We start from the raw sequence: 27,976 nt of genomic DNA, 5'->3' as shown, positions 1-27,976 counted from the left end.
GAGTCGGGGGGTGGACGGGCGGGCCAGGGCCCGTGCTGCCCATTGGCTGCCTCGGGCTCCCGCCCCGCCTGCCTCCAGAGCCTGTGGCTCCCCGGCCAGCTCCTGCCTCTCCAGCTGCTTCTAAACTCCCCCAGCAAGCACCCCCTGCCGGGCCATGTCGAGCTGCGACAGGATTGGAGTGGCCCCCGCCATGGACATGCCTGAGGTCCTCAAGTCCCTGCTGGAGCACTCTCTGCCTTGGCCAGAGAAGAGGACAGGTAGGAGAGGACGTGGTCTGTGATGGCTGGCTGCCCAGGTGCCCAAGGGGTGGAGGCCGCCGTAGGCACATTGGCCGGATAGGCATCTCCAGGCAAGGGAGGGTTCCCAGCAGCGGTCTGCCCTTAGCCTCTTCCTGGGCGAGGAAGGGCTGGGGTGCAGAGAGGGACACGGTAGGGAGTGGCACCGTCACTCAGGGACTGCCCCCAGGGCCTGCTAGCTTTGGGAAGCCGTGGCCAGCGTGTGGCCACTGACAGGTGCCGTGCTCACACGGGACAAGGACAGGACCAGAGGGCCCTGCTGAGAGTACGCACTGGATGCTGACTGCTTGTTAAGTTTCCTCCCTCTGCATGTTGGGGTGGCAGGGGGCTGGCAGAGACTGTAGGTTCGGGCAGCCTCCCGTGTCTGGAGAAGAGGCTTTCCTCTGGGCGTCTGCTTCGGCTTCCGCTCGCTGGAGGGCTGAACCCGTGGATGGGATGGAAGCTGTTATGTAACAGGACCACAGGCTGGAAGCCCCGGTTCCTAGGATACCACAGGCAAACACGGGGCGAGGGAGCCGGCGGAGGAGGGTGTGGACCGAGGGGCAGAGCGAGCAGCCGGCACCAGGTGTCTCCCGAGTCCTGCCCGAGAGGCCCAGGGCCATGCGAACTTTGGGCGCCAGCCTGCTCAGGGGGCCCCCTCTTGCCAAATATTTCTCCAAATCGCTTCTGTTCGAAGATGTCAGGTCCTCATTGCTCAAACTGCACAGGCGCCTTTAAAGGAGCCCAGCTGCCCTCGGCTGCCAGAGTCTGACAGGAGTCCCAGGTGTCCCCTCAAGGGACCTTTCTCAGGCCTCTCCCTCACCTGCGTGCTGGCACCTGACACATCTCATCACCAGTCAGCCCTGGCTGTCCCCACAGGACTTCCTTCCACGGAACCCTTAGGCCACTCCCAAACCGGAGGCCGAGGACACACACCACAGCCCCTGCCCTGACACACCTCGGGGAGCCAGGCTCAGGAAAGGAGAGCGGCAGGCTCCGTTCATGGAGACACAGCCCGAGGGAAGAAGGCGGCTCCTAGAGCTCGGGGCAGGGTTCCCCGTGGGCTCTCTCATCTAGCTCCAGGCCCCCCTCAGGCCTCACCTGTGGGCAGTCTGTGCCCTCCTGGCACTCAGGACCCCAGCTGCTCACCAGGAGAAGCCCATCACCTCGAAACTCTCAACTCAGCCTGGCCGATGAACCACAGGTGACTTTTTCTTGCCATCTCTGAACACCCCATGTGGGTAGGTGAGGCTGGAAGTCCTTCCAAAAGCTGGAGGAATAGGGCTCCCTTCTTGGTCCGGGCACCCAGGGACGGTAGGGTGGCCCAGGTGGCCCAGTGCGGGCACAGGGAGCAGCTGGGCTGCCGGCGGGTCTGCACGGTCAGCTCCCGGCTGGGCAGGGAAGGGGTCTGGGGGGCAACTCAGGGCGCTGCTCCTCGGACCTGAATAACAAGGTCTATGAAGAGCAGCAGCAGCTGCTGGTCCCCGGCTCCCAGCTGGTCCCCAGAGCCCCGCGACAGCTGCAAAGTCCCCACTGCGCACCGTGGACGGCGAAGTCAGGGCCCAGCACGGAGGGGACTCGCCCAGGGTCTCAGGGAGAGCTCTGCTGAGAACTGGCGACCTCACAGAGGACAGCTGGTTTGGTACAGCTGGGTTGGTCCACGGGAGATGGAGCAGAGTCTCAGGCCACCTCCTATCACTTCTCTACGTGGTGTCTCACTGAGAGTCAGAAGCATGAGACCCGGACAGACTGACAGATGCCAATGGGTGGATGAAATAAGGGGACGAGGGTCGAAGAGTCAAGGGGATCAGTGAAACCCACAAAGACCTCACTCTTATTACTGCCCCTAACCTGCATTCGCCACTTTCCAAAGCTCCCAGACTCTCCAAATCTTTCATAAAAATAAAAGTATCCAGCTGAAGGCACTATACCTTGGTGAAGAGAGTACACACACCATCACAACTAGGATTTCCAGTGGGCATGTAGCAAGCATAGTTGACCCTTGAACAACATGGGGGTCAGGGGTTCAACCCCCCTCACAGCTGAAAATCTGCGTATAACTTTATAGTCACCCCGTGGGTACATGTTTCCACATCCTTGGATTCAACCAACCACAGATCACATAGTACTGTACGTAGTTAGTGAAAAAATCCACGTGTAAGTGGACCCGCGCGGTTCAAACCCGTGTCGTTCAAGGGCTTCTCCCCCGCGTGCATCCCTCACTCTGGCTTCGGACCCCCGGGTTGCCCCTCAGGATTTCTCGCCCAGTGCTGTGGTGTGAGCGGCGCAGGTTTCTCCGGGGTGGGGGACGGAGACCTCTTTACAAAGTCCCCACTCTCCCCAGCCCGGTGACTGTGCTTCAGCTCACACGGGGGTCACATGCAGAGCACACCTTGGGTCCAGCGGGAGGGGACATCAGAGGGGAGCCGTGCGGAGGGTGAGAACGTGCGCTCACGAGACTCTGCTCTCCCTGCAGCCTCTCCATTTTCTAAATCAAGGACGCTCCCTGAGCCCCGACCTCGGGGCCTCTCACCTTTGCTGCCCTGGGCCTCCCACCCCAGCCTGTGTAGGCTCCCCCCTTTCCTGGGTAAGCAGACTTCCTCCAACAGTGCTGACCAGGCTCGAGACTCCTCGGCCTCAGGCTACAGCCACCACCCGGTGGCCCCTCACTCTGAGCCACCCGTTCAACCAACTTTCTTGTAGGCAGAGAAATCTACATCCAGCCAGAGAGTGGGTCTGTGTCCCGAGCTCTGACTCAGTTTCCCCTCTGCCTCTGGGCCCTGACCCCTAAGGACTGTTCTTCCTGTTTCCGCACCTGCCTTTTCTCCCAAGGATCCTCTTCCAAGAGGCCATTCTGTTCCAGGCTGCTTGCTCTCACACTTCCTTCTCCAGATTCTGGAAAGACCCTGCTTCTCTAAACCACACTGTTAGCTCTTTACACCCTATCCTTCCCTCATTCCTTGGCTGTGTTCAGAGGCCGCCCCTCATCTTTCTGCCAACTTTGGTCACTCGGGCCTCCTTTTCAGGGAACCATGTAGCGTGAAAGCATACCAGAGGTTGAATAAGGCCATCACTTTCAGCTGAGCAGGCAGGTTCCCCGTGTCAGGAGCTCCTAACCAGAATCGCTGTGGGCCACCCAGCACGGTATCCTTGATCTGCCTCTCTCCATCCCCAGTCTGTGAGAAGAATGCTTGCTTCACAGGCTTGTGGCCAGGATTAAGTGAGCTGTCCCGTGTGAGAGCATTTGCAAACTGTGAAGTGCCCCACTGTTTTCTCTGTGAAAGGCAAATGGCAGCTGGGCCTGGCATTATGCTCCTTCCACGGACATCACATTTGCAATCCGACCTTCACTCCCTCATTTCCACCCTCCTTTCCATGGATATTCTCCTTGAAAGAAGGGGACGTTGCAAGTTTGTGGGAGCATACTCAGGGCTGTCTCCTTGGACACACGTGCTGAGGCTCCTGGGGGCATGGTGCCAACAGCCCCGCACCAAACAGGACAGGCCAGCTGAGCTGGCCAGAGAAAGGGCTGAATGATAACAGGCCAGATCTCAGTGGGACTCGCTGGGGCAGAGGCAGGGGTCTGGGTAGCCTCCTCTTGGGGAATTGAGGTGAACAGGCGAGAGAGTGGACTCAGTGCAGCCTGGGCTGTCCTGGGCTTGGCATCAGTAAGGTCCATGTGGTCGCCTCCACTCCCAGTCTTGGGGAACCAGAGCAAACCCGAGAAATCATGAAGTTTGCTTCCAGGGAAGAAGTGCGGGAAGGGACCTTCTTTGTACTGGATGTGTTAGTTCTAACCCTCGTTACCACCACCTAAATGGCAAGGAAACACGCTCAGAGGAACTGGCTACCCTCGGGGCCAGCATGCAGGCCTGCCTTTTCTTCACCCCAGCGTCAGGGACTCATCCTTCTTCTCTACCTGTCCCCCCACCCCATCCCATCCCCATCACCGATCAGGGAAACGTGAGAAACTCATTCTCACCGAGTGCCAGAGACTGACAGCAGTGTCCAGCAGTCCAGATGGCTTTTACATCTTAACGGGCCTGTCCCAAGGCTAGGTTGCTAAAGGAATGAATCCTGGTTCTAAAGGCCCCTGGTTCCCAGGTGTGTCCTGGGAACCGTGCTCAGTGCTTTTGCATCTCCATCTGTGAAATGGCTTTGCAAGGGAGTTGTGATGATCCATCGTACAGATGAGGAGGTTAATACTCAGCGATGGGAAGGCCACACAGTTGTCGAGGGGCTCCAACCCAGCTTGGCTGGCTTCCAGGCTCCCCCCTACCCACGGGATTCCCTGGGGTCTCTGGAACCAGGTCTCAGGGCAGTACCTCTCGAGTCATCCAAACATTCATCACGTTGAGTCCTTGCTACACTTGTGGCACAGGGGCAAGTGAGACAAACACTGCCCCTGTTCGCCTGCTGTTTGCATTCCAGCGGGGAGACAGAGAGTCAGCAATCAGGGAGGTCAGGGCCAGCCTCTCTGAGGGGGTGACATTTGAGCCAAAGCCTGGAGGGTGACAAAGAGCCAGGTACATCAAGAACTTTGAGGTGAGGTTGGAGAGACCCGCAATGGGGAGAGCCTGCAGGGCCTAGAAGGTCATAAAGAAGAGTGAGGCCATCACCTCCCTGCCTGCAAGGTCCGCCTCACACACACACACACACACACACACACACACGCACACACACACTATTATTGGGGAAGTGGTAGCTTAGGAGGGACAGGGTGTTTCGAGGACAACCCAACATGAAATTGTGGTAAGTGACAACCTCAGGTGAGCACTTGCTATGCTCCAAGTGCTAGTCTCAGCAGTGCGCCTGAATTGACTCCTTTACTTCTCAGGCTCAGAGGTTAAGTAACTTGCCCATGGTCACACAGGAAGTAGTCAAAGCAGGAATCAGACCTAGATGTTCCAGCTCCAGAGCCCACACCCTACCACTGCACCAACACAGCCTCCACTGGAGAGCCCTTGGCTGTCAGGAAGTGGCTGTTGAGACGTGGCAGAGCCTGGAGGTGAGGGCTGCTCTCTGGAAATGGCTCTTGGGGCATTCCCTTCTACAGTCCAAACCTGGGCAGCGGACAAAATGCAAGCCGAACAGGAAACTGGTACTCTTGAGAGTATTGAAGAGATGGGCAAGAGTTAGCGAAGGGCCTCCACCTGCCACTTCTCCCCTAGGACACACTGAGACCGAGGTACAAACCACAGCCCAGAACCATGCAGCCACGAGGTATGTGGGCTCGAAAGGCGGCAGTTGTGGGCAAGGCCAGTGGCGGGAGACTTGCCATAAAAAGGGTTCATGTTTGTTATTCCAGGTTTGATTGTGAATCAAACACAATGACTGTTATTTCACGTTAATAACGTTCCAGATGTATATGACTTGGCTCTGAAAGGTTTTGTTAACCCTCCTACCAGCACCCACAACAGAGCGAGCCGACAAATACTTACTGAGTTACTACCCTGAACAAAGCTCTGTGCTCTCCTGCATTTGGTATCGCAAAGCACCCAGATCACTGGGCTTTGTTAGAGCTCAATGGAAGCCTTCTCACCGTCCTGCTCTTACATCATGTCACATTGTGCAGTAAGTCAGAAGACGGAGTCGTACTGTCCTGTTAGGTGCTGACTATGTGGCCAAAGAGATCATTATGCGGTATCTGGTCAAAGGCTCCCATGCTGGAGTTTTAGTTCCTCTGAACTTCAAATTTAAATAATCCAAGTTGGTATAGCGGCTTAATGAAAGGCACCTGTTCTGCATATGCTCAACCGAATTAAATTTTTAACTTGGGTTGGTTAGCAAGTTTCTGGAACTCTAAAGAGTAGAATTGAAAGCCAGTCCAGCTCTGGAAAATGGATGTTTCACATCCTTTCTCTGCAGTAGCTTAGACTGAAGAACCCACTCACAGCCTTGTCCCCTCACCCAAAATAATCGTACTCCTCACCCGACACAACCTGAATGAAGGGGAAGGGTGGAGGCCCACGCACTCCACGCCATATGCTGTTCAGGCTTCCCACACGTAATCCTCATAACCACTCTATGAGGTAAGCAGAGCCATTTCCGTTTCCAAGAGAAAAGTAACTGAGACTTAGGCAGCAGAAGTCCCTAGCTCAAGGACAAGTGGCTGGACAGTGCTGTGGAGAGACTCTACCCAGGTCTGCGTCCCAACCCCACAAAGTCACTGCTGCCCCAGGACCACATTTCCCTCAAGAAGTTGCTGCATTGAAACCCTATTACTATAAAATACTAAGGTATCACTTCATAGCTTTGAAGTCTTAACCATGTAATAACATGTTCTTTTTATAGAGTTTCTTTCTTTGTTGGGCTCACAAACACTATGGAAATTAGCCAATTACTTCTCACGACATTTATTCCTCCACTAAGAGAAGGGGCAAGGCTGCGCTGTTATTCCCACTTTACGATAGGAGGCAGAGGTAGAGACAGGATGCTGTGGCTCTTCTCGGATCAGCCGGAGAATGAAGACAAGAACATAATGGCTCCCGCCTCCAGGATGGTGCTGTTGAGTGCTGCCAGTTGGCAGTGTAGCTCACCTCCCAGCTTGCAAGTAAGCACGAGAGAGAACATGTTTATAATGTTCCTGCCGTGGTGTTTGTGACACACCATTTACCCTGCGGTTGTCCAGGGGAAAAAAATCCCTCTTTGGGGAGTGTTGGTACATGAACAGAGGACCAAATCAAAACTAAGTTTTAAGGCCCTAAGCTGCTTACTGAGCTTCTCACCAGTGCCACTCGCCTGTTTAATCAGTTGCTCCAGGACGGGTGATAAGCAGAGTAGGCATTATCCCTTTTGGACAACTGCAGCCTTAAAAAAAAAAATCTAAATCTTTACTCCCTCTTACTACATACCACCTTTGTCATAAAACGAATGTTATAACCTTCCACTGTTATGTTACTACAAATCCTCCTCTAATATCTTGAGAAATTTTTTCTCTTCAATAATGTCACATTAGCCATGAAAATATACATTTAACTCTAATCCAGCAAGCTGCTCTGCGGCCAAACTAGCCATTTTTTTTAAAACTTCATACATTGTTTTAATCAATTTCCTCGGACCGTCCTTTGAATTTTGTTTCTAAAAACCTCTAGGTCAGGGCTTCCCTGGTGGCGCAGTGGTTGAGAGTCCGCCTGCCGATGCAGGGGACACGGGTTCGTGCTCCGGTCCGGGAAGATCCCACATGCCGTGGAGCGGCTGGTCCCGTGAGCCATGGCCGCTGAGCCTGCGCGTCCGGAGCCTGTGCTCCGCAACGGGAGAGGTCACAACAGTGAGAGGCCCGCGTACCGCAAAAAAAAAACACAATAAAACAAAACCTCTAGGTCAGTTTATCCTAAACATATATTAGTTTAGCCACATACAGAATACCACTAACAACAACTCTGCAACACAACAAATGTTCTGTACACAATTTAGCACTTTCACTAAACAGCGACATGGGCACCATACCTGCCTCTAGGATAACGGATACACCAAGCAGTGGATTTGTACCCATCAGTGGTAGTAAAGCTATGAAAACTACTGTTTGTGGCAGGGTTGCAATTGTACATTTTATACGAACTGGCTTAGGAAGCCTCACAAGGTCAATCCTGCCCTATCGCCGTCTGACATATAAGGAAAGGTGGCCTGGAGAGATGAAGCAATTGGCTGCAGGTATCAGAGTCAGAAAGCGACTGAAGTCTAATTAGTGTGGCCATAAGAACTTGAATTTTGGAGTCAAGCTCCATCCCCTGACCTCAACCACCACCCAGATTTTCTTCAAACCTCTTGATTTCCAGGCTTGCTCAGGGGCCCAGCCTCTTCTTCCTCCTCAACTCCCAGTTCTGATTGCATCAGCCTGACAACTTTCATCTAGCTGGGTGTTGCGGTCATGCACCTACCCTATGAACCAGGGACCAGGCCCTGCCATTCCCCAGCCTCGTTCGTGGAAGGCGGGAGTCACTGGCTGATACAGGACAAATAAGCCGAAGTCCCTGCCCTCTCAGGGAGGGAGAGTCTAGTTTTGTTTGGGTTCAAGGCAGGGTATAATCTGTGCTGTAAAGAGGTACAAAGTTCTGGGCGCCACTTAGGAGCAGCTTCCTATAAGGCCTCCACACTTGTGTACCCCCTCACGTTTTGTATTTTTAGGTGTTTCCTGAGGAACTCCCAGGGAGTATTTGTAAATATTTTGAGAAGAGGTAGTTGTCCCACAAAATGTGTAACCGGTACCCTGTGTAAAGGAATTTTTTTTATTTTTTTCCCTAGGAAAAAGAAGGGAAGGTCCTAGAGAGGAACAGAATTTCAGAGCTGTTTAGGGCTTTTAGAGATTATCTAGCCCAACCCCTAAATTTTATGGACGAAGAAACAGGCTCAAGTGAAGCAACTGGACTTTCCCAAGGTCACAAACTAGTAAGTGCGAGGACGGAAGCGTGTACTCTGGCTCTGGCTCAGGGCCGGGCTCTCTCTCTCCACCCGCGGCCTCAAGAATGCTCCCTCCACGCTAGTGTTTATCTGGCCGCCACGCCCGCACCAGAAACCCGGGATCAGTGAGGAACCTGACACCCCCTTCAGCGGCGGCCAAGCCTGCTCCGGCCGTCCCTACGGGAACATGTCGCCGTCCCCGGCCCTGCCCTCAGCCAGCCTCTAGATCGCGGGGGAGGTAGGGTGAGGACTGGCCTCTGCGTCCCTGTCCCACGACCCTGGGCAGAGTCCCCGGAATAGAAATGCCCGCTGCGCCCCGCCCCGCCGCAGCCCCGCACGTGCTGCGCCTCGTGCACCGCCCCGGGCCCCGCCCCCGCCCTCCATTGGCTGTTCCGCGCCTTCCTTCTTCCCCCTCCCCACGCGACTGGACTCGGCTGCATCTCCACGTGACCCGCGCGGGGGGGGGGCTCTCTGATAGGCTCCCCCCGCTGGCATGGCTGCTCTCAGCCCCGCCTCCCTTCAGCGCGTCCAGAAGGTGGTGAGATTGGGATGCGAGGGAAGGGAGACCGGTTATAGTGTTCCGAAAGAAGGGCAGGGGTTACGAAGAAGGAGGCGAAGGTGAAACCGCTGGTAGAAGGGAAGGGGCTGTCGCCGAAAAGGGCCTACGACCAAGACTCCAGCAGGCACCAATCAGGTGACAGAGAGGCGGACGGGGCGGGGCCTTCGGCCCTGCTCCTCACCTGGCCCCGCACGTGTCTCGTTTACCCGGGCGGCCTAACCAATTACGGCCCGGAAGGCTGAGCCTGCCCCTCTCGCAGGGCGGGCCAATCTAAGGCTGCCATCCGGGGAAGTTGGCCTGGCCTTATGAATAATTAATATGACAGAGCCTGTCCGCAGGCGGGGTAGGGATGGAGGGAGGCGGGGGTGCCGCTGGGCGCCTGCGCAATAGCTGCCCGTGTCGGCAGCTGCGGCGGGTCGCACGGCTCCGTCCCATCTCGGGGGGCGGGCGGGGGAGGCGAGGCGCGCGAGCAGAGCGCGGGGCACGATGTCCGACGCGGGCGGCGGAAAGAAGCCGCCTGTAGAGCCGCAGGCGGGGCCGGGCCCGGGGCCGGGGCGCGCAGCCGGGGAAAGGGGCCTGCCGGGCTCCTTCCCTCTGGTCCTGAAGAAGCTGATGGAGAACCCCCCGCGCGAGGCGCGCCTAGGTGAGGGGAGGGGGTCCGCGCGCGCCTGGGGGCGGGGTTTCTGCAGGGGCGGGGCCTTGTGAGGGCGGGGCCTCGGAGGTCGGAGGTCGGGGTGAAGTGGTCCAGCGGAGGGGGGTGGGGCCAGGGATGATGAGGGGCCCGGAGGGCGAGGCAAAGGGGGTGGGAAGAGAAGGTCGGGGATGAGTTGAGAGAGGTTGGGTCAGATGGGGGTTGGCGGGGAAGGGTCAGGAGGGAGATGGTAGAGTAGGGGTCGCAGTGAGGAGGTTCATTGGGGCGGCCGGGAGCGCGCGCGACGTGTAAGGTTTACTGAGGAGGCTGATGGGGGTCGCAGCAGCCCCTTAAACGAGGCTCCAGGGCGCCTTTTCTGGGGACGCCTGTATCAGAATCACTTGGGGTGCTTGTTTAAAATGCCGATTTCTGGGCCCCACCCTTTACCCACCGACTCTGCGGCTCCTGGGACAGGAATCTGCATTTTAAGGAGAGCCCCACCCCACCTCCGTGATTCCAAAGTCCACTAAAGTTTGAGAGGCCGTGATAGCGAATTGTCTTCGTATATGGCCGTCCCCCCTCCTGAGAGGAGGACCTGTCTTCATCCCTGCGTGTGAGTATCCCCAGGTACTAGGTACTCACTGGAGATTTTCTGGAAATGAGTTTCAGGGCTGCTGCTGAGGTGGGGGAGGGGTGTCAGGAGAAGGAATGGGAGGCGCCTTCTGAGGGGGAGGTTGGGATGAGACAGGTAGAGGGATGAGGGTTAGAACGAGGCCACTGAGGCCCTTCACCTGGTTGTTTGGGGCTGACCCTAGTCTTTGGGGCCACAGTGGCAGGGCTGGGTTTTGTCTTGTTTCCTAGGCCACAAGGGTCCCTGGGGCTTATGTGGAAAGCAGGTTTGGCCTTGTTTTTTGGCCTGGGCACATGAGGTTCAGGGAGCAGCAGGAGTGCCACCTACAGTGGAGTTTAGGTGCACTGAGGGAGGATTTCAATCTGAGAGATTTTAATTTTGTAGAACCACTGGTGTAGTTCAGGGATTTGGGAAGGAATGAGCCTTTTGTGAATTACCTGTCTGGGGGGATTAATTTTATTTTTTAAAATGCCATTTATCTTCCTTTCCTGGGTGTGTTCTCAGGCTCCCATCCCTATGGGTTGGGTTACCAATAGCTTCCACACATCAGGTGAGGCCAGGCTCTCTTCTCCTGCTTCAGGACCTCATATGCACAGACCCTTTTGTTTGTTTTTAAGGCAATGCTTTGTTCCAAATCTGGGGCTGAGTTAAGCTGCCTCAGGACAGGTGTCCACATCTGTCAGGTTCTGTCAGATTACCGAATAATAACCATCCATCACAATAGTTCTACCTTACCTTTGCAGAATGCTCACAGAGCACTTCAGCATAATCTCTATTTAGTCTTCCACAGCCATCCAGTAGGGGATTACCCCACTTCTCAGATGGAGAAAGCTGACACTCAGAGAGGTGAGGATGTTTCCTCAAGGTCACGGAACTAGCCCTTACATGCTCTTTACAGTATCACTGGCAACCGCTGATGATGTCAATCCCTCTGACCTGAGTGAGGGGCCTTTATCATCTCTTACAATTAAAACTCCATCTTATAAAAACACTGATTAAAAATATGCTTAATTGCTTAGGCCAGACAAAACCTGGAACTCAGTGTTACTCGTCCTTTTAGTAGGGCTGTTTTTCTGTCTCCTCCCTTCTCCTGCCTCCTTTGATCCCCATGACCCCGCCCAACATGGATCTCAGTCATTTCTGAACAGAATGTAGAGTCAGTATCCCAAGGAAGGAGACCAGGGAGGCCATCTGGCCCACCCAGCCCACCAAAGCTTGGCTGTCTCACTTCCCATTTGGTTTTAAACGAAAGCCTGGTACAGAAGGCAGTTGCAAGAATTCGAGTTAATTTGTATTAGAAGCCGTGACCAAATTCTGTTTGTCAAAACCTCCACCTTCTTAACTCACTGGGTGTGTCCATTTTTATTGGACCAACAGGCTGCTTTTTGGCTGTCTGTGGTCTAGGAGTCCGTGCATGACTGGTTCATTTCCAACATAATCATATTTGATTTCTCTTTTTCATTTCAGAATCCAGAATTCAAAGTTGTCTCCCTCAATTTGAAAACCTATTATGAACTTGTCATGATTTTATCTCCCACTTCTCTGATTAGCCTCCCTGTCACATTGATTTCCTTCCAACCTTGTCACATTTTTCTTTTGTCTTTTTTTCTTAATTTACCCTTTCTTGGATATCCAATCCACGTGTATAACTTCTGGGCTGAAACAATTAGGTGGGATCCCGTCCCCACTGATTGATCAGTTTTGCTTTGAATGGGAGCAGGCTTTCTTCTACAGCTCCACCCCTCTCTTCCCTCCCAGAAAACCTGCCTTAAGTCTTCTCTGCTTATTCAGGGATAGAAGTCTCTTGAAATGGTTGCTCTGAAAAAGGTCCTGAAAAGACAGCTCCAGGCCCTCTCCTTTTGAGAAACCTGAAGGGAGTCTGTTTACAAACCCAGCCTTCTTCATTCATTATACACAGCTTCCTATGGCTCACTGTCTGCCTGCTCCTGTATTGGTCCCCGAGATCTAGAAATGAATCAGACACAATCCCTGCCCTGAACAAGCTCCCGGTAATAATGAATGCCTGCTATGTGCCAGGAGCTCTACAAGACACTTTCAAATGTTACCTCTCATCTTCACCAAAGAGGCAGCTTTTTCCTTATATACAGTGGAGGACACTGAGGCTGGGAGAGGTTGAGTAACATGGCTAAAGTCACACATCACTGCAGTGGGTGGCAGAGCTGGGATTCAAGCCCCGGGCTGGGTTGCTGTGGAGAAGCGCAGCTGGAGGGGACAGGACAGGAGAACACAAAAGTTCTTGGCCTGAGGAATCAGCCCTTTCCTAAGCTATCAGGAAGGGTCAGAAACTCCGTTTCCTCCCTGTAGCCTCTCTCCGGCAGATGGTAATCCCACAGCCCATTCTGAATTAACCCTGGGGATACATCAGGCCTCAGAGCTTATGGAGAGCATCCTAGGAAACCCAGGCACGGATGAGGGTCTGCTGCCATCTCTAAAGGAGACCATTGCTCCTGGTTCAAGCACCAGGTTATAACTGGAGAATAGAATGGGCTCTTGACATTCATGGATGGATCAGGACTCCGAGAGAGGTGGGTCCACCCTGTGAGGCTCACTGCTCGGCTCCTGGGATTGAGTAACCCTCTTGAGTGATGTCTCATCACAGATTTTGTGTCTGCAGATAAGGAAAAGGGGAAGGAAAAGCTGGAGGAAGACGAGGCTGCAGCAGCCAGCACCATGGCCGTCTCTGCCTCCCTCATGCCACCCATCTGGGACAAGACCATCCCATATGATGGCGAGTCTTTCCACCTGGAGTACATGGACCTGGATGAGTTCCTGCTGGAGAATGGCATCCCTGCCAGCCCCACCCACCTGGCCCAGAACCTGCTGCTGCCTGTGGCTGAGCTAGAAGGGAAGGAGTCAGCCAGCTCCTCCACGGCATCCCCACCATCCTCCTCCACTGCTGTCTTTCAGCCCTCGGAAACCGTGTCTAGCACAGGTTGGTGATGGGCCTTCGGGCAGGGCCACCTGCCGCATCCAAGGAAGTCTGCTTCCCGCTGAGGGCTGCTTGTGTCCACGCACCTAGTGAGCCCCTCCTCTCAGGGGAGGTCCCAGTGGGCCTACAGGGAGCAGAAACCCTGTGCTCCTCACCCTTCAGGACAGCCCCCCAAGGCTGGACATGAAAACAGCAGTCCCCTCGGCAGCAGCCGGAGCCTTTCTGTTGGTTGTTTGCCGCAGCTGGTTAGCCCGGTGGAGCGACCCCTCCCAGCCAGAGGCTTCACAGGATAGAAATCCCTTCTGCATCTTCGGTGCTGCTCTTTACCCCCACACGCACCTCGCCACAGATGATTAGGAAGCTCAGGCGACACTAATAATAACAACAACAACAGCTAACATTTATAATATTTAGCACTTACTCTGGGCCAGGCATTAACATAATCCTCACAAAAACCCCCTTGTGAGACTGATACTGTTATCCTCATTTTATAGGTGAGGAGACTGAGAAGTTAGGTAACTTGCTCAAGGTAACACAGCCGGTAGGAAGTGGAGGCAGCATTGAACCCAGGATGTTTGGCTGCTTAGCCAGGTCCTGCTCAGGCACTGGCATGAAGAAGGCATTTCTGCTGCCAGGACAGATATCGTCTTTGGGATTCCTCCCGCATCCTCGTGTCCTTTTTCTGTTTTACCTCTGGAGATCAGTCGGTTGGTTTTCATGCCCCTGGGTCACGAACCCACCAGAGGAGGCATGGCCCCTGTTTCAGGGGCTCTGCAAAGCTTCCTGCAGGCTCAGTTCGAGGCGTATAGGCAGATGTCTCCCAGGAAAGACCCCAGGAACTGGTGTGGAACCCAGGGAACCTGCACCCAAGGAATTGTGACGCTCAATTTTTTTTTTCTTTTTATTTTGGAAAAATGTTCAAATACAAAAGTAAAGGGCTGCTATAATGAACCTCCAGTAACCATCACTCAGCTTCTATAATAATTAACTTGTAATCTATCTTGTTTTCTATAACTTCTTCCATTCCCTTAACCTGATTATTTTCATTCAGATCCTAGGTATTGTATCATTTCATCGATAAATATTTCAATATATATATAAACTATAAGGACTCTTTTAAAAAACAGAGCAAAAATACCAATTTAACATCTGAAATTGACAATACATCCATCAGCATTCAAATTTCCAAAAAGTTGTCTCGTAAGTGTTATTGCTTTACAGTTCCTTTGAATCAGGAGCCAAACAAGACCCACATGTTTCAGTTAGTTATGTTTCTTAAATCTCTTGTAATCTATGGGGTCCCCTCTCCTTTTTATTTCTTTGCAATTTATTTGTTGAAGAAGCTGAATTGTTTGTCCTGTAAAGTATTGCCCATGCTAGATTTTTCTGACTATATCTCTGTACTGCCTTTTAACATGTTCCTCTGCCCCTCATTTCTTTCCTGTAAACTGTTCAGCTTGAGAGGCTTCAGCTGATTCTAGCCAAATTTTTGTTTGAAGGCAGCGCTTTTTTTAAAAATTTTATTTATTTAATTTTATTTTTTTAATTTTTGGCTGCATTGGGTCTTTGTACGTGGGCTTTCTCTAGTTGCAGCAAGCAGGGGCTTCTCTTGTTCTCTTGTTGCGGAGCACGGGCTCTAGGTGCTCAGGCTTCAGTAGTTGAAGCACGTAGGTGCAGTAGTTGTGGCTTGCGGGCTCCCGAGCACAGGCTCAGTAGTTGTGGCATAAGGGCTTAGGTGCTTCGCGGTATGTGCAATCTTCCCAGACCAGGGATCGAACCCGTGTCCCCTGCATTGGCAGGTGGATTCTTAACCACTGCGCCACCAGGGAGGTCCCTGAAGGCAGCTCATTTTTGTGCTGGTCAGGTTGTCCTGCAAGGCCGGTTCCATGTGTGGGTAGGGGACAGAACTGGAAATGAGCCCTCTTCTTACACCTTAGACCACCTAGGTGGCATTTGCCTTTGATTTTGTTTTTAAGTAAATCTTCTTAATGAAGTACGGCATCCAGAAATGCCAGTATCATAAGTATACCACTCAGTTAATCTTCACAGAGTGAACCCACCTGTGTAACTACCACCCAGATCAGGATAGAGAACACTGTTGGGATCCCCAAAGTGCCTTGGGACCCCTCTTGGTCCTTACTCCCCAGAGGTAGTCTCTATCCTTATTTCCATCACCAAAGATTCATTTTGCTTATAGTCGAATGTTCTGTAAATGGAACTGTATATTATGTTCCCTTCTTTTTTTATTTTTATTTTTTTATTTTTTTTTGTGGTACGTGGGCCTCTCACTGCTGTGGCCTCTCCCGTTGTGGAGCACAGGCTCCGGACGCGCAGGCTCAGCGGCCATGGCTCACGGGCCCAGCCACTCCACGGCATGTGGGATCTTCCCAGACCTGGGCACAAACCCGTGTCCCCTGCATCGGCAGGCGGACTCTCAACCACTGTGCCACCAGGGAAGCCCTCCCTTCTTTTTTTGAACAATCATAAGTCAATTACATTTATACTCTCACATTTATAGCATCCTATAACTAGCCTTACAGTAACATATAAATCATGTGGGCATCAGTAACTAACAAAATAGATTTACAGAACATACTTATGGAAAATTCCTGTGACAGAGAGAAAAGCCACGATACAGGTGAAGTAAGAGTTGTACACATGGTAGAAATGAAAGAGTTCATTTTTCAGTTCCTTCTGTAGAAAAGACATAAGTAGTACGTATTCTTTTGTGCCTAGCTTCTTTCCTCAGCTCCGTTTGTGAAAATCATCCATGTTGTTGCCTGTAGCAGAACTTTGTTCATTTTCATTGGTGAATGGTATTCCATTGTTGTATTGTATGACTACACCACAGTTTATCCACTCTTCAGCTGATGGGCACACGAGATGTTTCTAGTTTGGGATTGTACATAGCACTGCCTTGAACATTTGCGTGTGAGTCTTTGGTAAATACCTGTATGCATTTCTGTCGGGAAAGGAATAGAGCAGCTGGGTCATCAGACATTTACCCAATCAGCATTTGTAGGTGTTGCCAAATAGTGTACAAAATGGCTGTAGCCATGTATACTTCCACCAGCAGGACAGGGGAGGTCTAGTTGCCAGCCTTGGGTGCCTTGACTGTTTGTTGTTTATTCCTATAGTTACCACATTGGTCCCTGGTCATTCACTCCTCTGACACTCATCCTTGTCTGTAATTAACCCCTTTGATAGGATACAGTTAGTTTATATGCATGATCCAGTTAAAACCTAAGTCTGATCATGTCACACCTCTGCTCAGAACCCTCCAATGACTTCTTTCAACTCAGGGTGAAAGTCAAAATCAGTGGCCCTGTTGACACTTGGACCAGATAATTTTTTTGTTGGGGTTGGGGAGGGACTGTCCTGTGCACTGTGGGATGTTTATCAGCATCCTTGGCTTCTACCCACTAGATGCCAGTAGAACATATCCCCCATCCTAACATGGTCACATATCCCCTGCAGAACAAAATCGTCCCCTATTGAGAACCACTGCTTTATAGGGATTAAAGGCCCCATGTTTTCTGTTCTGGGCCTTTCCGGTTACTCCTGCCTCTCATTCACCCACTGCAGCCACAATGGTCTCCTTTGCTCTTCCTTGACTATCCCAGTGCTTGCCTGTGCACAGACCATGCACCTGGTGTTCACTCTCTGAAATGTTCTTCTCTCAAATATCCACATGGCATCTAACAGTTTTATATAGATACTTGTAATTTATCTTGTGTAATGTTGGCCTTCCCCACTAGAATAACATTCCATGAAGGCAAGGACTTTTACTTGTTTTGTTCACTGCTTTGTCTTTGGCATGACAGTTCCTGGCATATAGTAGGTGTTCAATAAGTATCTGTGGACTGAATAATTATTTTGTGTACTCCTATCAGTAGCATTGAACAAGTAGGCCAAAGGCGTAGATTTTTTTAAATAAATTACCTCTAATAACACATAACCTTTGAACAGGTTTTTTTGTGTGTTTGTTTGTTTGTTTGTTTTGGCTGCTCCGCACAGCTTGTGGGATCTTAGTTCCCCATCCAGGGATCGAACCCGCGCCCCATGCAGCGGAAGCGTGGAGTCCCAACCACTGGACCGCCAGGGGATTCTCCCTAACACATAACCTTTGAATTCTGAAAGTTCCTTAAATCCAATGTCCACTATAAAGCCACAGCCGGGTAGGGCAGTGAAGAACGAGGATTCAGAGTCAGCCAGACCCAGACTTAAATTTTAGTTCAGTCATTTACCATCCATGTGATCCTGGGAAAACCATGTCATTGCTTTGAGCCTTAGTTTCCTCATCTGTAAAATAAGGTTAACACCCATCTCCCTTTCAGAGTTGTTATAAGACTAAATGAGCACAGCCACTGATTTGTCTCAGGGGATTCAGAAATGGAAGCCATTTCGTTATTCAGTCTGTGTCCCTAACCCATCACAGTTCCTGGTGAGATTCAGCTGTTTCTCATTACTTGAGAACTTGAAACCACAGGAAGTTAAGGGGGTATGATGATTTAATGTTTTGCTTAACATTTCTGGGGGGAAAAAAACAATCGGAAAATTTTGTCTTTTTCGAGGGCCTCTGTTTCCTTTTGAGCATTTTGTTCCTAAAGGGAAGAATTCTTTCCATGTTTGTGTTGTTGAATTGAATCACATATGCCAATCTGGCTTGGGGGCTGGTGCTGTGGTAGTTTTTCTTCCCTCCAAGCGGCAATGGCTTGTGGAACCTTGAGATTCAAGCAGGTGTCTGGGTGTGTGATGTGAGTCTTGGCTGTCCAGTGAGTCTAGACTGTTTCAGGACCACCTGCCTCTGTGTCTTTCAGAATCCTCCCTGGAAAAGGAGAGGGAGACACCCAGTCCTATCGACCCCAACTGCGTGGAGGTGGATGTGAACTTCAATCCCGACCCTGCCGACCTGGTCCTCTCCAGTGTGCCGGGCGGGGAGCTGTTCAACCCTCGGAAGCACAAGTTTGCAGAGGAGGACCTGAAGCCCCAGCCCATGATCAAAAAGGCCAAGAAGGTCTTTGTCCCCGATGAGCAGAAGGTAACCTGGTGTATCCACTGTAGTGAAGGTACAGTGTTGGTTCAGAAGCCAAGGGGCTGTGCTTCTTCACATTCGATTTCATCTAGAGCACCCTCCCTCCTGTGGACACATTTAGAAAGGCATGAGTTCAGAGCTTAGAGCCACATCCTGCAGCAACTGAGAGAAAGAAAGGGAGTTGGGTGGCATTTGGCCCCAGCGTGACTCCCTGCAGCTTCTCTCTTTCCTTTCTGGCAGCCAGCTGTGCTGATGCTCTCACTTCCCTGGCTTCAACCCAGCCTTCGGGCAAGAGCTCACTAGGCCACAGAAACTGGGGTTGAACAAGCCCTCACTTTGAAGGACAGAGGATGGTTGTGTATTGCCATCCCAGGGACTAGCAAGCAGCCTTCAAGCTGGTGCTTTTGTAGCAACTGGGAGGGGGGAGGGAGGAGGATTCTGCAGTTTTTCCCTTTCCTCTGATGAAAAACTCGTAAGAAGGACTTTTCTTGTAAGCTTTGGAGTCAGGCAGACCTCAGGTTCCCCATCTGTAAAGTAGGAATAACCATACCTGCCTCTTGAGATGTTTCTGAGGCTTTAATAATAACAACAATAAATACGGTAAACCTCACTGTAGGCCAGGCACTGGTAGGCCAAGCACCTTGTACATATTAACTCATTTTATCCTCAAGCAACTCTGTGAGGTCATTACTGTAATTATCCCCTGTTGTAAAGATGAGGGGCACGAGATATTGAGAGGTTAAGGAACTCGCACGGTTCCACTGCTAGAAAGTGGCAGAACCAAGATGTGAACTCAGGGGACTGGACTCAGAGTGCCCACCCTTAGCCACAGCCAGAGTGCCTAAGTGAGGCAAGAGTATAGGCAGTGCTTTATGTTGGAGCAGCACAGAGCAGGCCACCAGTAGGTGGAGCGCCCTTCCTTCCACCACAGATCCCACCAAAGGCTTGCATTCTCATCCCGCCTCCCTGGGAAAGGGCGGGGCCCCTCAGTGTCCCGGGGCACATGCAGCTCCTTCCCCGGGGTCCCAGCTCTCATTCTGGCTGGACCACGTGGGTTATAAGAGGAATCGGGTGTGTGCAGTGCTGGCAGGAGGGGAAGGTTGGGTTTCCTCATGGGAAAGAGGAGAGACCCACAGAGGACCCTTCCTGACAGGACGAAAAGTACTGGACGAGACGCAAGAAGAACAACGTGGCGGCCAAGCGGTCTCGGGACGCCCGGCGCCTGAAGGAGAACCAGATCACCATCCGGGCGGCCTTCCTGGAGAAGGAGAACACAGCCCTGCGGACGGAGGTGGCGGAGCTGCGCAAGGAGGTGGGCAAGTGCAAGACCATCGTGTCCAAGTACGAGACCAAGTACGGGCCCTTGTAACCCGTGCCCCAACCCGGGCACGCTGCCTCACCTCAGACCTCTGCCTGGGACCCCTGAAACCCACCCCTGCGTGGAGACTTATGACTCGTCGTGGGCGCATGGCGGTGCACCTGCCCCAGGAGCCTTCACGTTCAAGCTTCATTATCACATGGCCAGCACGGCAACTTCCCTGGGGGCCAGCCTCCTCCCTGGCGGGTTGCGAGAGAATCTATGAGGTGGTGACTCAGCCTTAGTCTCTGTTCTTGGCTGTCTCAGTTGGACCGGAAGGGGACCTCTGGAGCATGGGCTCTTCTTTTCCAGGGTACCCAGGCTTCCCTGACTCTCCCTGCTTCTCCAGCCTGGGCCGTCCTGGCCTGTCTCTGCAGAATGAGTCATGATGGCTGTCGCCCTTACATCTTCTCAGGTAGCAGGGCGCATTTCCAGGCAGGGAGGGTCTGTTGTCCTCCCGAGAAAGTCTTAGAGAAAAACAACCGTTCCCATCTTCCTCAAAGGTAAAAAGACATGCCAGCTCCTCTGTAGTGTCCACGTGGGTGCCAGGCCGCAGCGGCTGGGTGTCTGCACAGCCTGGGACAGGCTTTGCGTCTGGGCCTGCAACAGAAGTGCACCCAACCATTCCTGGCTCCCTCACCCCTTTTCTCTGTGGCTCCGAGGCCTGGAAGGAGGAGGCCCTGGTGAGGGGTTCCCTCTGCGTTCCATCCGCTGTTGGTTGGGGAGAGACTCCCAGGGTGGTGGTCTCTGAGCCTTGGTCGCCGTGCATATCTCCTCTTCTGCAGGTCACTTGTGGAGGCTGCCTGAGTCAAATTTGTCCCACCAGACTGGGCCTCTGGGCCTGCTGTTTCTTTTCATCCAGTGACCAAGCTCAGATCTTGGATTTAAAAGAAAAAGTCTCCTCGTCTAGGAAGCTTAACTTCCTGGAGCTGGGATGCACCTTCTGCATGGTGTTCAGAAAACCGGTCTCCACAGCCCCTCACACTGTAGGTGGGGAGCTGGGGCATGTTTCTCGAGAAGCTCCCGCTCTTTCTTGCTCTGCTTTCCCGTGTGGGCCAGGCCCGAGTCCACTGTCCCTGAAAAGCAGAAGAGGGCTTCCCAGTTCTGGCTTCAGGATCCACCCCGTGCGAGCGGCCTGGAGGGCGTCACCAGGCAGGACACCTGGTCACCTGGTCGCAGCACAGCTCTTTTGGAACAGCAGGCTCTTGGGACATTTACATAGGCTAGGGTCCCCTCGATCTGGGTCCCAGGAGACAGCCACCCATGCAAGCCTGGCTGTGGTGTGGTGCGGAGGGGCCCATCTCCCAGCTGCTCCTTTCTCTTGTGTCCAGCTGGACTCGTCCTTTGGCTCTGCCCGAGAGATTAATTACGGAGATCCGTGGAAGCGTCTGCTCGCTGCGGTCAGCTGGGGCACCCAGAGATGGGTGTATTTATTTGCTCAGGGCAGGCAGCCTGTGGGAAGGAGGGGACAGAGGTAATGGGCACACTTTGTCACATTCACCACTGGCTTTATTTAAAGTGGTGGCTTGGAGTCCTGGGCCTTGACCCCTAAAGACTTTTCATAACAGATGTTAAGAGCAGGGGAAGCCATCCACTGGCCGTGGACCACACCCCAGGGGAACGCCACGGCCCTCCAGGGACCTGCACACCCGTCTCTCCAGGGGACTTGACAAGGGTCCCTGAGGCCAAGGGATGTCAGCGCCCTCCCTGCAGGCCCCTGACTTTTACTTTGTGGTTCTATGAAAACCGTGTTCACACTTTTCACTCTATTGTAACCACGACAGGGCAGTTGCATCCGGCATGTCAGTGTCCCGCCCAGGCACACTCCCTCTGGTCCGGCCACCCACCAAGAGGGCACTTCTCATTTTTGTTACTGGTAGAAGAGCCACCAGCTTAAAAGCTCTTCATTTTCTTTGGCCAGAAGTGTATGGTTTGTGTTTTTTTCAGTTTTTTCCCTAAGGGATGGACATTTAGTCTCCGGGTGGCGTCCACTTTCCGACCCCAGCGGGTGAGATGATGACCTGATGTCTCTTCTCTTTGTCCCACCTTCTGCCTGGCCAGTGCCCTCCCCTTTTACAACCCCCCGCCGCCAGCCAGTGGGTGTCTGGTTCTCTCCTTACTTGGGAAGAGTGTGGTGCTGGCTTCTTTTAGAAGAGCCCCTTTGAGCCAGGAGCCTGGCAGGGACAGGAAGGAGATATCCGTGGAGGTTGACATTTTGGGGAAAAGGGTGCTCAGGTAAGCATGTCTTCTTCCCAGGCTTAAGGATCAAGCCCTTGCAGGAGGAGAGGGTGGTGCCTACTCAGTTTCCATTGTGGAGTTGGGAGTCTCCTTGACTCCCCGCTGGACCCTCTCTGTCTTGGGGCTGACAGCCAAAGACTGAGGCACCTATGCTCAGATCTTTGACATCCTCTAAAAAGCACTGGAGACTAGAGACGCCAATGTCAGTGGCTTTCTATGGGCTTGCAGTGGGCTGGGAAGCGCCATCCCTACTTACACACCCTGTCTTCAGCCTCATTGCAACCTCAGAACAGACAAATCATGAATGAATGAGCTAGAATCTTGCAAGAATATGCATATAATAAATGTATATCTAGATAGAGAAATATATATATTCAGAGAGAGAGAGAGAGCTTTCACAATGGCCAGCAGCCTTGTGGAGGACCTGGGTAATTCTTACTCTTGGCCAAAGGAAAGGGTTTGCCTGCCTGGGTCCTGAGGTTGCGGAAGGCACGTAGTAGTGAACCTTGACTCGGTAAGCATCACCCTGGTGAGGGGACCTGCTGTGGCCCTGGCAGGCAGCTCCTGCTTGAGGTGGGGTGGCAGGCATGGGGGCTGGCAGAAAAGGGCCCCTTCATGCTGTGTAGCTCTCCATCCAGGGCCCTGGGAGCAAAGGGCTGAAAGCCCCTGTTTTCCATGGCAAAGCCCCACCCCAGAGCTCCTTTAACATCTGTTAATTAAGTGCAATAAATTTTTCTAGAAAATGGCAAAGATGACTTCCAGGTGGATATTGCTGTCTTACAGTGTTGGGGATGCCAGAACACCACTTGGTTTTATTTTTCTAAGTGCATGTGACGTGACAGAGTGTGTGGGGCTCTGCGTCCTCCCCTGGGAGCTGGCATTCCAGCAGGCCTCTCTCTCCTTTACCTTTGCTGGGGAAGGAGGCAAGGCGCAAACCCTTCTTCCCAGCCGGTGAGGGCAGAGGCAGAGCGTAGCCCACTGGCCTTATGTGCGTGTGTGCGTGCGAGTGTGCCGCTGCCGGTGGGCCGGAGTGATGTGGCGGGAGGGAAGCGGGGAATGTATCCTTTTCAAACGAAATTAAATATTTTGAGATGAGAATTGTGGGGCTGTCTTTTCTCTCCTCCCCACTTCAAGGCCAAGTCACCTAACCACGCTGTGCCTCAGTTTCCTCGTCTGTCAACTAGAAGTAATTTCTGCTCCCTAACCTCACAGTTTACTCAGGAAGGACAAGTATCAGGCCCCAAGCAGTTAGAACAAATAAAAGTGCTGCACAGCTGGTAGAAATACAGGGAACTGCTCATGAAAAGTGTCCGCAAACAGGGAACCCTCAGTGGCAACGTGGAAAAGGGGCTGGTGGTGGGATTCTAGAGGTTTTCCTTTTTTCCTTTTGCCAAATTTTGTCTACAGCCATGAGACCATCACAATTAAGACAAGGTTACGGGGCTTCCCTGGTGGCGCAGTGGTTAAGAATCCACCTGCCAATGCAGGGGACACGGGTTCGAGCCCTGGTCCAGGGAGTTCCCACGTGCTGCGGAGCAGCTAAGCCTGTGTGCCACAACTACTGAGCCTGCACTGTGGAGCCCGCGAGCCGCAACTGCTGAGCCCATATGCCACAACTACTGAAGCCCACGTGCCTAGAGCCCGTGCTTCGCAACAAGAGAAGACACTGCAGTGAGAAGGCCGTGCACCGCAATGAAGAATAGCCCCTGCTCGCCAAAACTAGAGAGAGCTTGCACACAGCAACAAAGACCCCACGCAGCCAAAAATAAATAAATTTATATATATAAAAAAAAGACAAGTTTATGGACTTCCCCGGCAGTCCAGTGGTTAAGACTCCGTGCTCCCACTGCAGGGGGTGTGGGTTCGAGCCCTGGGATCCCTGGTCGGGGAAGTTTGGACAAGGTTATACACAAGGGTGCAGCTATTTGCTCAGCACCAGAACTGTCTTGCTGATCCGCTCAGCATTGGCGTCCCCAAGACCCCTACTCAGGACGGGCCCAGGCTCCGGGGGTGGGCATGGAATAGGGTATCCCACCCTCGGCAGAGCCTGCTGCAAATTCCACCCCCTTCCCGCTGCTTCCGCTCACTCTGTGTGTGCATATGCGGAGCTGGTGCTGCCTGCTTCCTCAGTGAGGCCCAGAGCTGCCTGTGGACAACTGTGGCTGTTCTCTCGTGCTTCCCGTGCTGCGTGTTGTTAATGCTCAGGGTTCCTGTGGTTTGAGGGACCAGGAACTATTTTGTTTCTAAGGGGAAAAACATGCATTTGGAGTTTGGAGATGGGCTGGCAAGGTGGAGTTTTTTTGTTTTTTGGCTGTGTTTGGTCTTCATTGCTACACGCGGGCTTTCTCTAGTTGCAGATTCTCACTGCGGTGGCTTTTCTTGTTGTGGAGCACGGGCTCTAGGCACGCGGGCTTCAGTAGTTGCAGCACACGGGCTCAGTAGTTGTGGCTCTAGAGCGCAGGCTCAGTAGTTGGGGCGCACGGGCTTAGTTGCTCCGCGGCATGTGGGATCTCCCCGGACCAGGGCTCAAACCCGTGTCCCCTGCATTGGCAGGCGGATTCTTAACCACTGCGCCACCAGGGAAGTCCCAAGGTGGACTTTTTTAAATGGCCATTTTACAGTAAACATTGAAGCTCAGAAAAGCAAAGTGATATGCCCCAAACCAAAGCAGCAGGGCTAGAATTCAAACCCAGGGTGGGTTTCAACTTTTCAAATTCAAATTCCTAGACGGTTCTTGACCTTGGGCTCGGGGCAGTGTCACACACCCCATCTTTTCACCAACTGCACCCTTGGATCTTTCCATTCCTGACAGCTTACAGAGCCTTCCAGCTCAGCCTCCCCTCTATCCCTGCTCCCAGCATCGTGGGCGCCTACCACATTCCTAGGCCTGGGTTGGGTGCTTTGAGGCACTATCTTATCTGAACTTCACGGAGGGATGTTGTTACCCCCTCATACAGATGGGGAAACCAAAGGTGAGAGAAACTTCATTCAGCAAATATTTATTACATGTCTATTTTGTGTCAGCCCTGCCTCCAGACTTCACAATCTGCTTGGAAAGACAAACGTTACACGGATAAAAATAAGAGAACGATGGATTGTGGTGAGTGATGTGGCTGAGAAGATTGGGGATCTGGGAGAGAACGTTTATATTGGAGGGGTCAGGGAAGACCTCTTTGTGGGTGGCATTTAAGCTGAGACCAGAGGATGAATGGATGTGACTTGCCCCCAAGGCTCCCACACAAGTTGGGCACAGAGTCAAGTCCTCAGGCAGCTGCTTTCTTTTTTTTTTTTTTTCTTTCTTTTTAAAGATTTTTAAATTTATTTATGGCTGCGTCGGGTCTTAGTTGCAGCACGCAGGATCTTCGTTGAGGCACGCGGGCTCTTCGTTGTGGTGCGCGGGTTTTCTCTTCTCTAGTTGTGGCGCACGGGTTCCAGAGCGCGTGGGCTCTGTAGTTTGCGGCATGTGGGCTCTAGCTGAGGCGCGCGAGCTCAGTAGTTGTGGCACGTGGGCTTAGTTGCCCTGCAGCATGTGGGATCTTGGTTCCCCACCCAGAGATCAAACCCATGTCCCCTGCATTGTAAGGCAGATTCTTTACCACTGGACCACCAGGGAAGTCCCCTCAGGCAGCTTCTGACCTCCATCCATACACCTCAGTTTCCCCGGGCAGACGTGGCCAGACCAGCTGGCCAAAAAGGAATGGGCACAGGAAAGCAGTTACGAGAGGACCCAGGGTGCATGGAACCCTGATACCCCAGCCTCCTGTTACTGAGGTTGGGAATAAGATGCCAAGAAGCCTGGGGAGGCAGATGTAACTCAAACAGAACCTTTGGCCCAGGGGTCCAATCTTTAGGCAAAGGCCTTGTGCAGGCCCTGCCCCACCCCTGAGCCACCTTGTGGTCTCCAGGGGCTGCTACATGGTTAGCTGACCCTAGCCCTGGGCACAGTTGATTGGTCAAAGAGTGAACATGTGACCCAACTGGGCCTATGAGGCCCTTCTCTGAGATTTGTGAACTTGAGGTTTCTCTCTGGAGATGAACTGTTGTAACCCACTGTGTTTTCTGCTCTGCATACAAATGCTCTCACTCACAGCAGAGATTTGTGTGGCCACGGGAAGCACAGGGGCTGTGGGCTTGGACTATGTCAAAGCTGGGAGATCTCTGCCGAGCATGTAGCAGGTAAGAGCGCAGGCTTGGAGTTAGTCCTGGGATCAGATCTGCCTCCATCACCCATTTGGGGTGTGATCTTGGGCGAGTCACTTCCCCTGTCTGGGTTTCCGGTTTTTTGTCTATAGAATGGGCACCAGCCTCACAGGCACCTGGCACACGGTGGGTGCTCCCCACGTGGCAGCTGTGTTGTGGCGATGCTGCAGAGGGTAGTGAGCTGCACAGCGATGAGCCCTCGAGGCCTGGCAGCTGCCAGCCATGGCAAGGGGTACAGGGGTGTCCACCGGATGGTGTGGGATGCAGCCAAGGTTGGAGCAGCTCTGTGGCCCCAGGCAAGTGGCTCCACCTCCCTGAGCTATTTCCCTCTCTGTACAGCAAGGATGTGCTACACAGATAACGTGCAAGTGCCTGACACAGTGCAGCTCGTCTGACACAGTCCTCCCTCCCACCCACCTCCCTGGAGGACAAATCGCCAAAGCTGGACACATGCCCCCTTCCTTGACTGTACCCAACTACCACACAGCCCCATACACCCCCCGCGGCTGTGCCACACTGGCCCAGCTGGCAGCTCCTGACGTCAGCACCTAATCCGGGAAAGCTGCCAGCCAGAGATAGGGCTGAGCAGCAGAGGAAATCAGAGACAGGTTTGAAGGTGGGTGCCCCCAGCCCCCAGCCAGCGCTCCCTGCACTCTCATCAGCTTCTCACTTCAGCAAACCCTCCCAACCGAGCAGGTTGATGCCGGGACCCCGTGGAGCGGGGCCTTTTACTGTGAGCAGTGGCTGCACGGTGCTCAGCCTCCATCAGCTCCCAGGCTGCAGGTGTCTCCAAGCTGGGCAGGGGGCATCCGCTCCCACCTAGATTCCAGGCTGACTCCAAGTCCCCGTGGGCCAGGGGGTTGGGGATGGTGGCGAGCAGAAGGGGCTGGAAGCCAGCAGGGCCAGGTCACTCAGGGCTGAAGAGCATGGCTGTTTTCCTGGGGTCTGAGTCCAGAACTGCTTTGACCCAGCTCTGTGGCAAGGCTGGGCCATGCCCCCGACCCCAGGCCTCTGAGAAGCTGCTAGACCAAGCTCAAATCGCCCTAAGAGCCTACCCTAGAGCCTTGCCAAGGCTGCAGGGGTGTGACTAGAGCAAGTGGAGGTGCCAAAAGCTGGGGCCAGAGTCCTGAGCCAGGAGCCAGTGCCCAACCCACCAGACTTGCTGGGCTTCTCTTGCTCTGGGCCTGAATTTCCCCATCTGCCCAAGAGCCCTGGACTTGTGGATCTCAGTACTGAGGTTCAGACTCGGGAACACCCCAGGCATGGGCAAGCCCAGCCTTCCCTTCAGTCTCTTCTCTGCTTCACAAACTCCTAGTCATCCCTCTAGGCCCCAGTCAGCTGTCATCTCCACCAGGAAGGCTTCACAAACACTCTCGGGAACCAGCTGCTCCTCTTGCATGGTCCCACACCTCTACAGGCCACCCAGCCAGGCCCCCTCCCTCCCTCACACTTGAGGTGAAGATCCAATGAGTTAAAGCTTGTGAAATGCTTAGAATAGTGCCTGACATGGAGCAAGCAGCCGTAGATGCCAGCTATTACTCTTATCACCACCTGTATTTTACAGGTGAGGAAGCTGAGGCTCAGAAAAAAGGAATGACTTTTTTTTTTTTTTTTTTTGCCACACTGCACAGCATGTGGGATCTAGTTCTCCAACCAGGGATTGAACCCAAGCCCCCTGCATTGGAAGCATGGAGCCTTAA

General features: G+C 53.0%; 1 protein-coding gene across 14 annotated transcripts; it reads left to right on the top strand.

Moving 5' to 3' along the window:
* The first annotated feature begins 99 nt into the window (after positions 1–99).
* Positions 100–23,174, top strand: TEF (TEF transcription factor, PAR bZIP family member). Of its 14 annotated transcripts, none has more exons than XM_033865969.2 (5): positions 117–257; positions 8,520–8,663; positions 13,132–13,449; positions 18,267–18,515; positions 19,635–23,174. In XM_033865969.2, the coding sequence occupies exons 3-5, from the start codon at positions 13,188–13,190 to the stop codon at positions 20,081–20,083; spliced, it is 960 nt and encodes a 319-aa protein (XP_033721860.1). In that variant the 5' UTR covers positions 117–257; positions 8,520–8,663; positions 13,132–13,187; the 3' UTR covers positions 20,084–23,174. The 14 variants fall into 14 exon arrangements, with proteins under 14 accessions (XP_033721851.1, XP_033721863.1, XP_033721860.1 ...); XM_033865967.2 differs by lacking the exons at positions 117–257; positions 8,520–8,663 and adding exons at positions 9,220–9,369; positions 12,822–13,042; XM_033865966.2 differs by lacking the exons at positions 117–257; positions 8,520–8,663 and adding exons at positions 9,738–9,877; positions 12,822–13,042.
* The last annotated feature ends 4,802 nt before the right edge of the window (positions 23,175–27,976 follow it).

The sequence above is a fragment of the Tursiops truncatus genome, chromosome 11, assembly GCF_011762595.2.
Source record: "Tursiops truncatus isolate mTurTru1 chromosome 11, mTurTru1.mat.Y, whole genome shotgun sequence".
Classification (NCBI taxonomy): domain Eukaryota; kingdom Metazoa; phylum Chordata; class Mammalia; order Artiodactyla; family Delphinidae; genus Tursiops; species Tursiops truncatus.
Note: the sequence above shows the minus strand (reverse complement) of the source record. Positions and strands in the feature narration are given on the sequence as shown.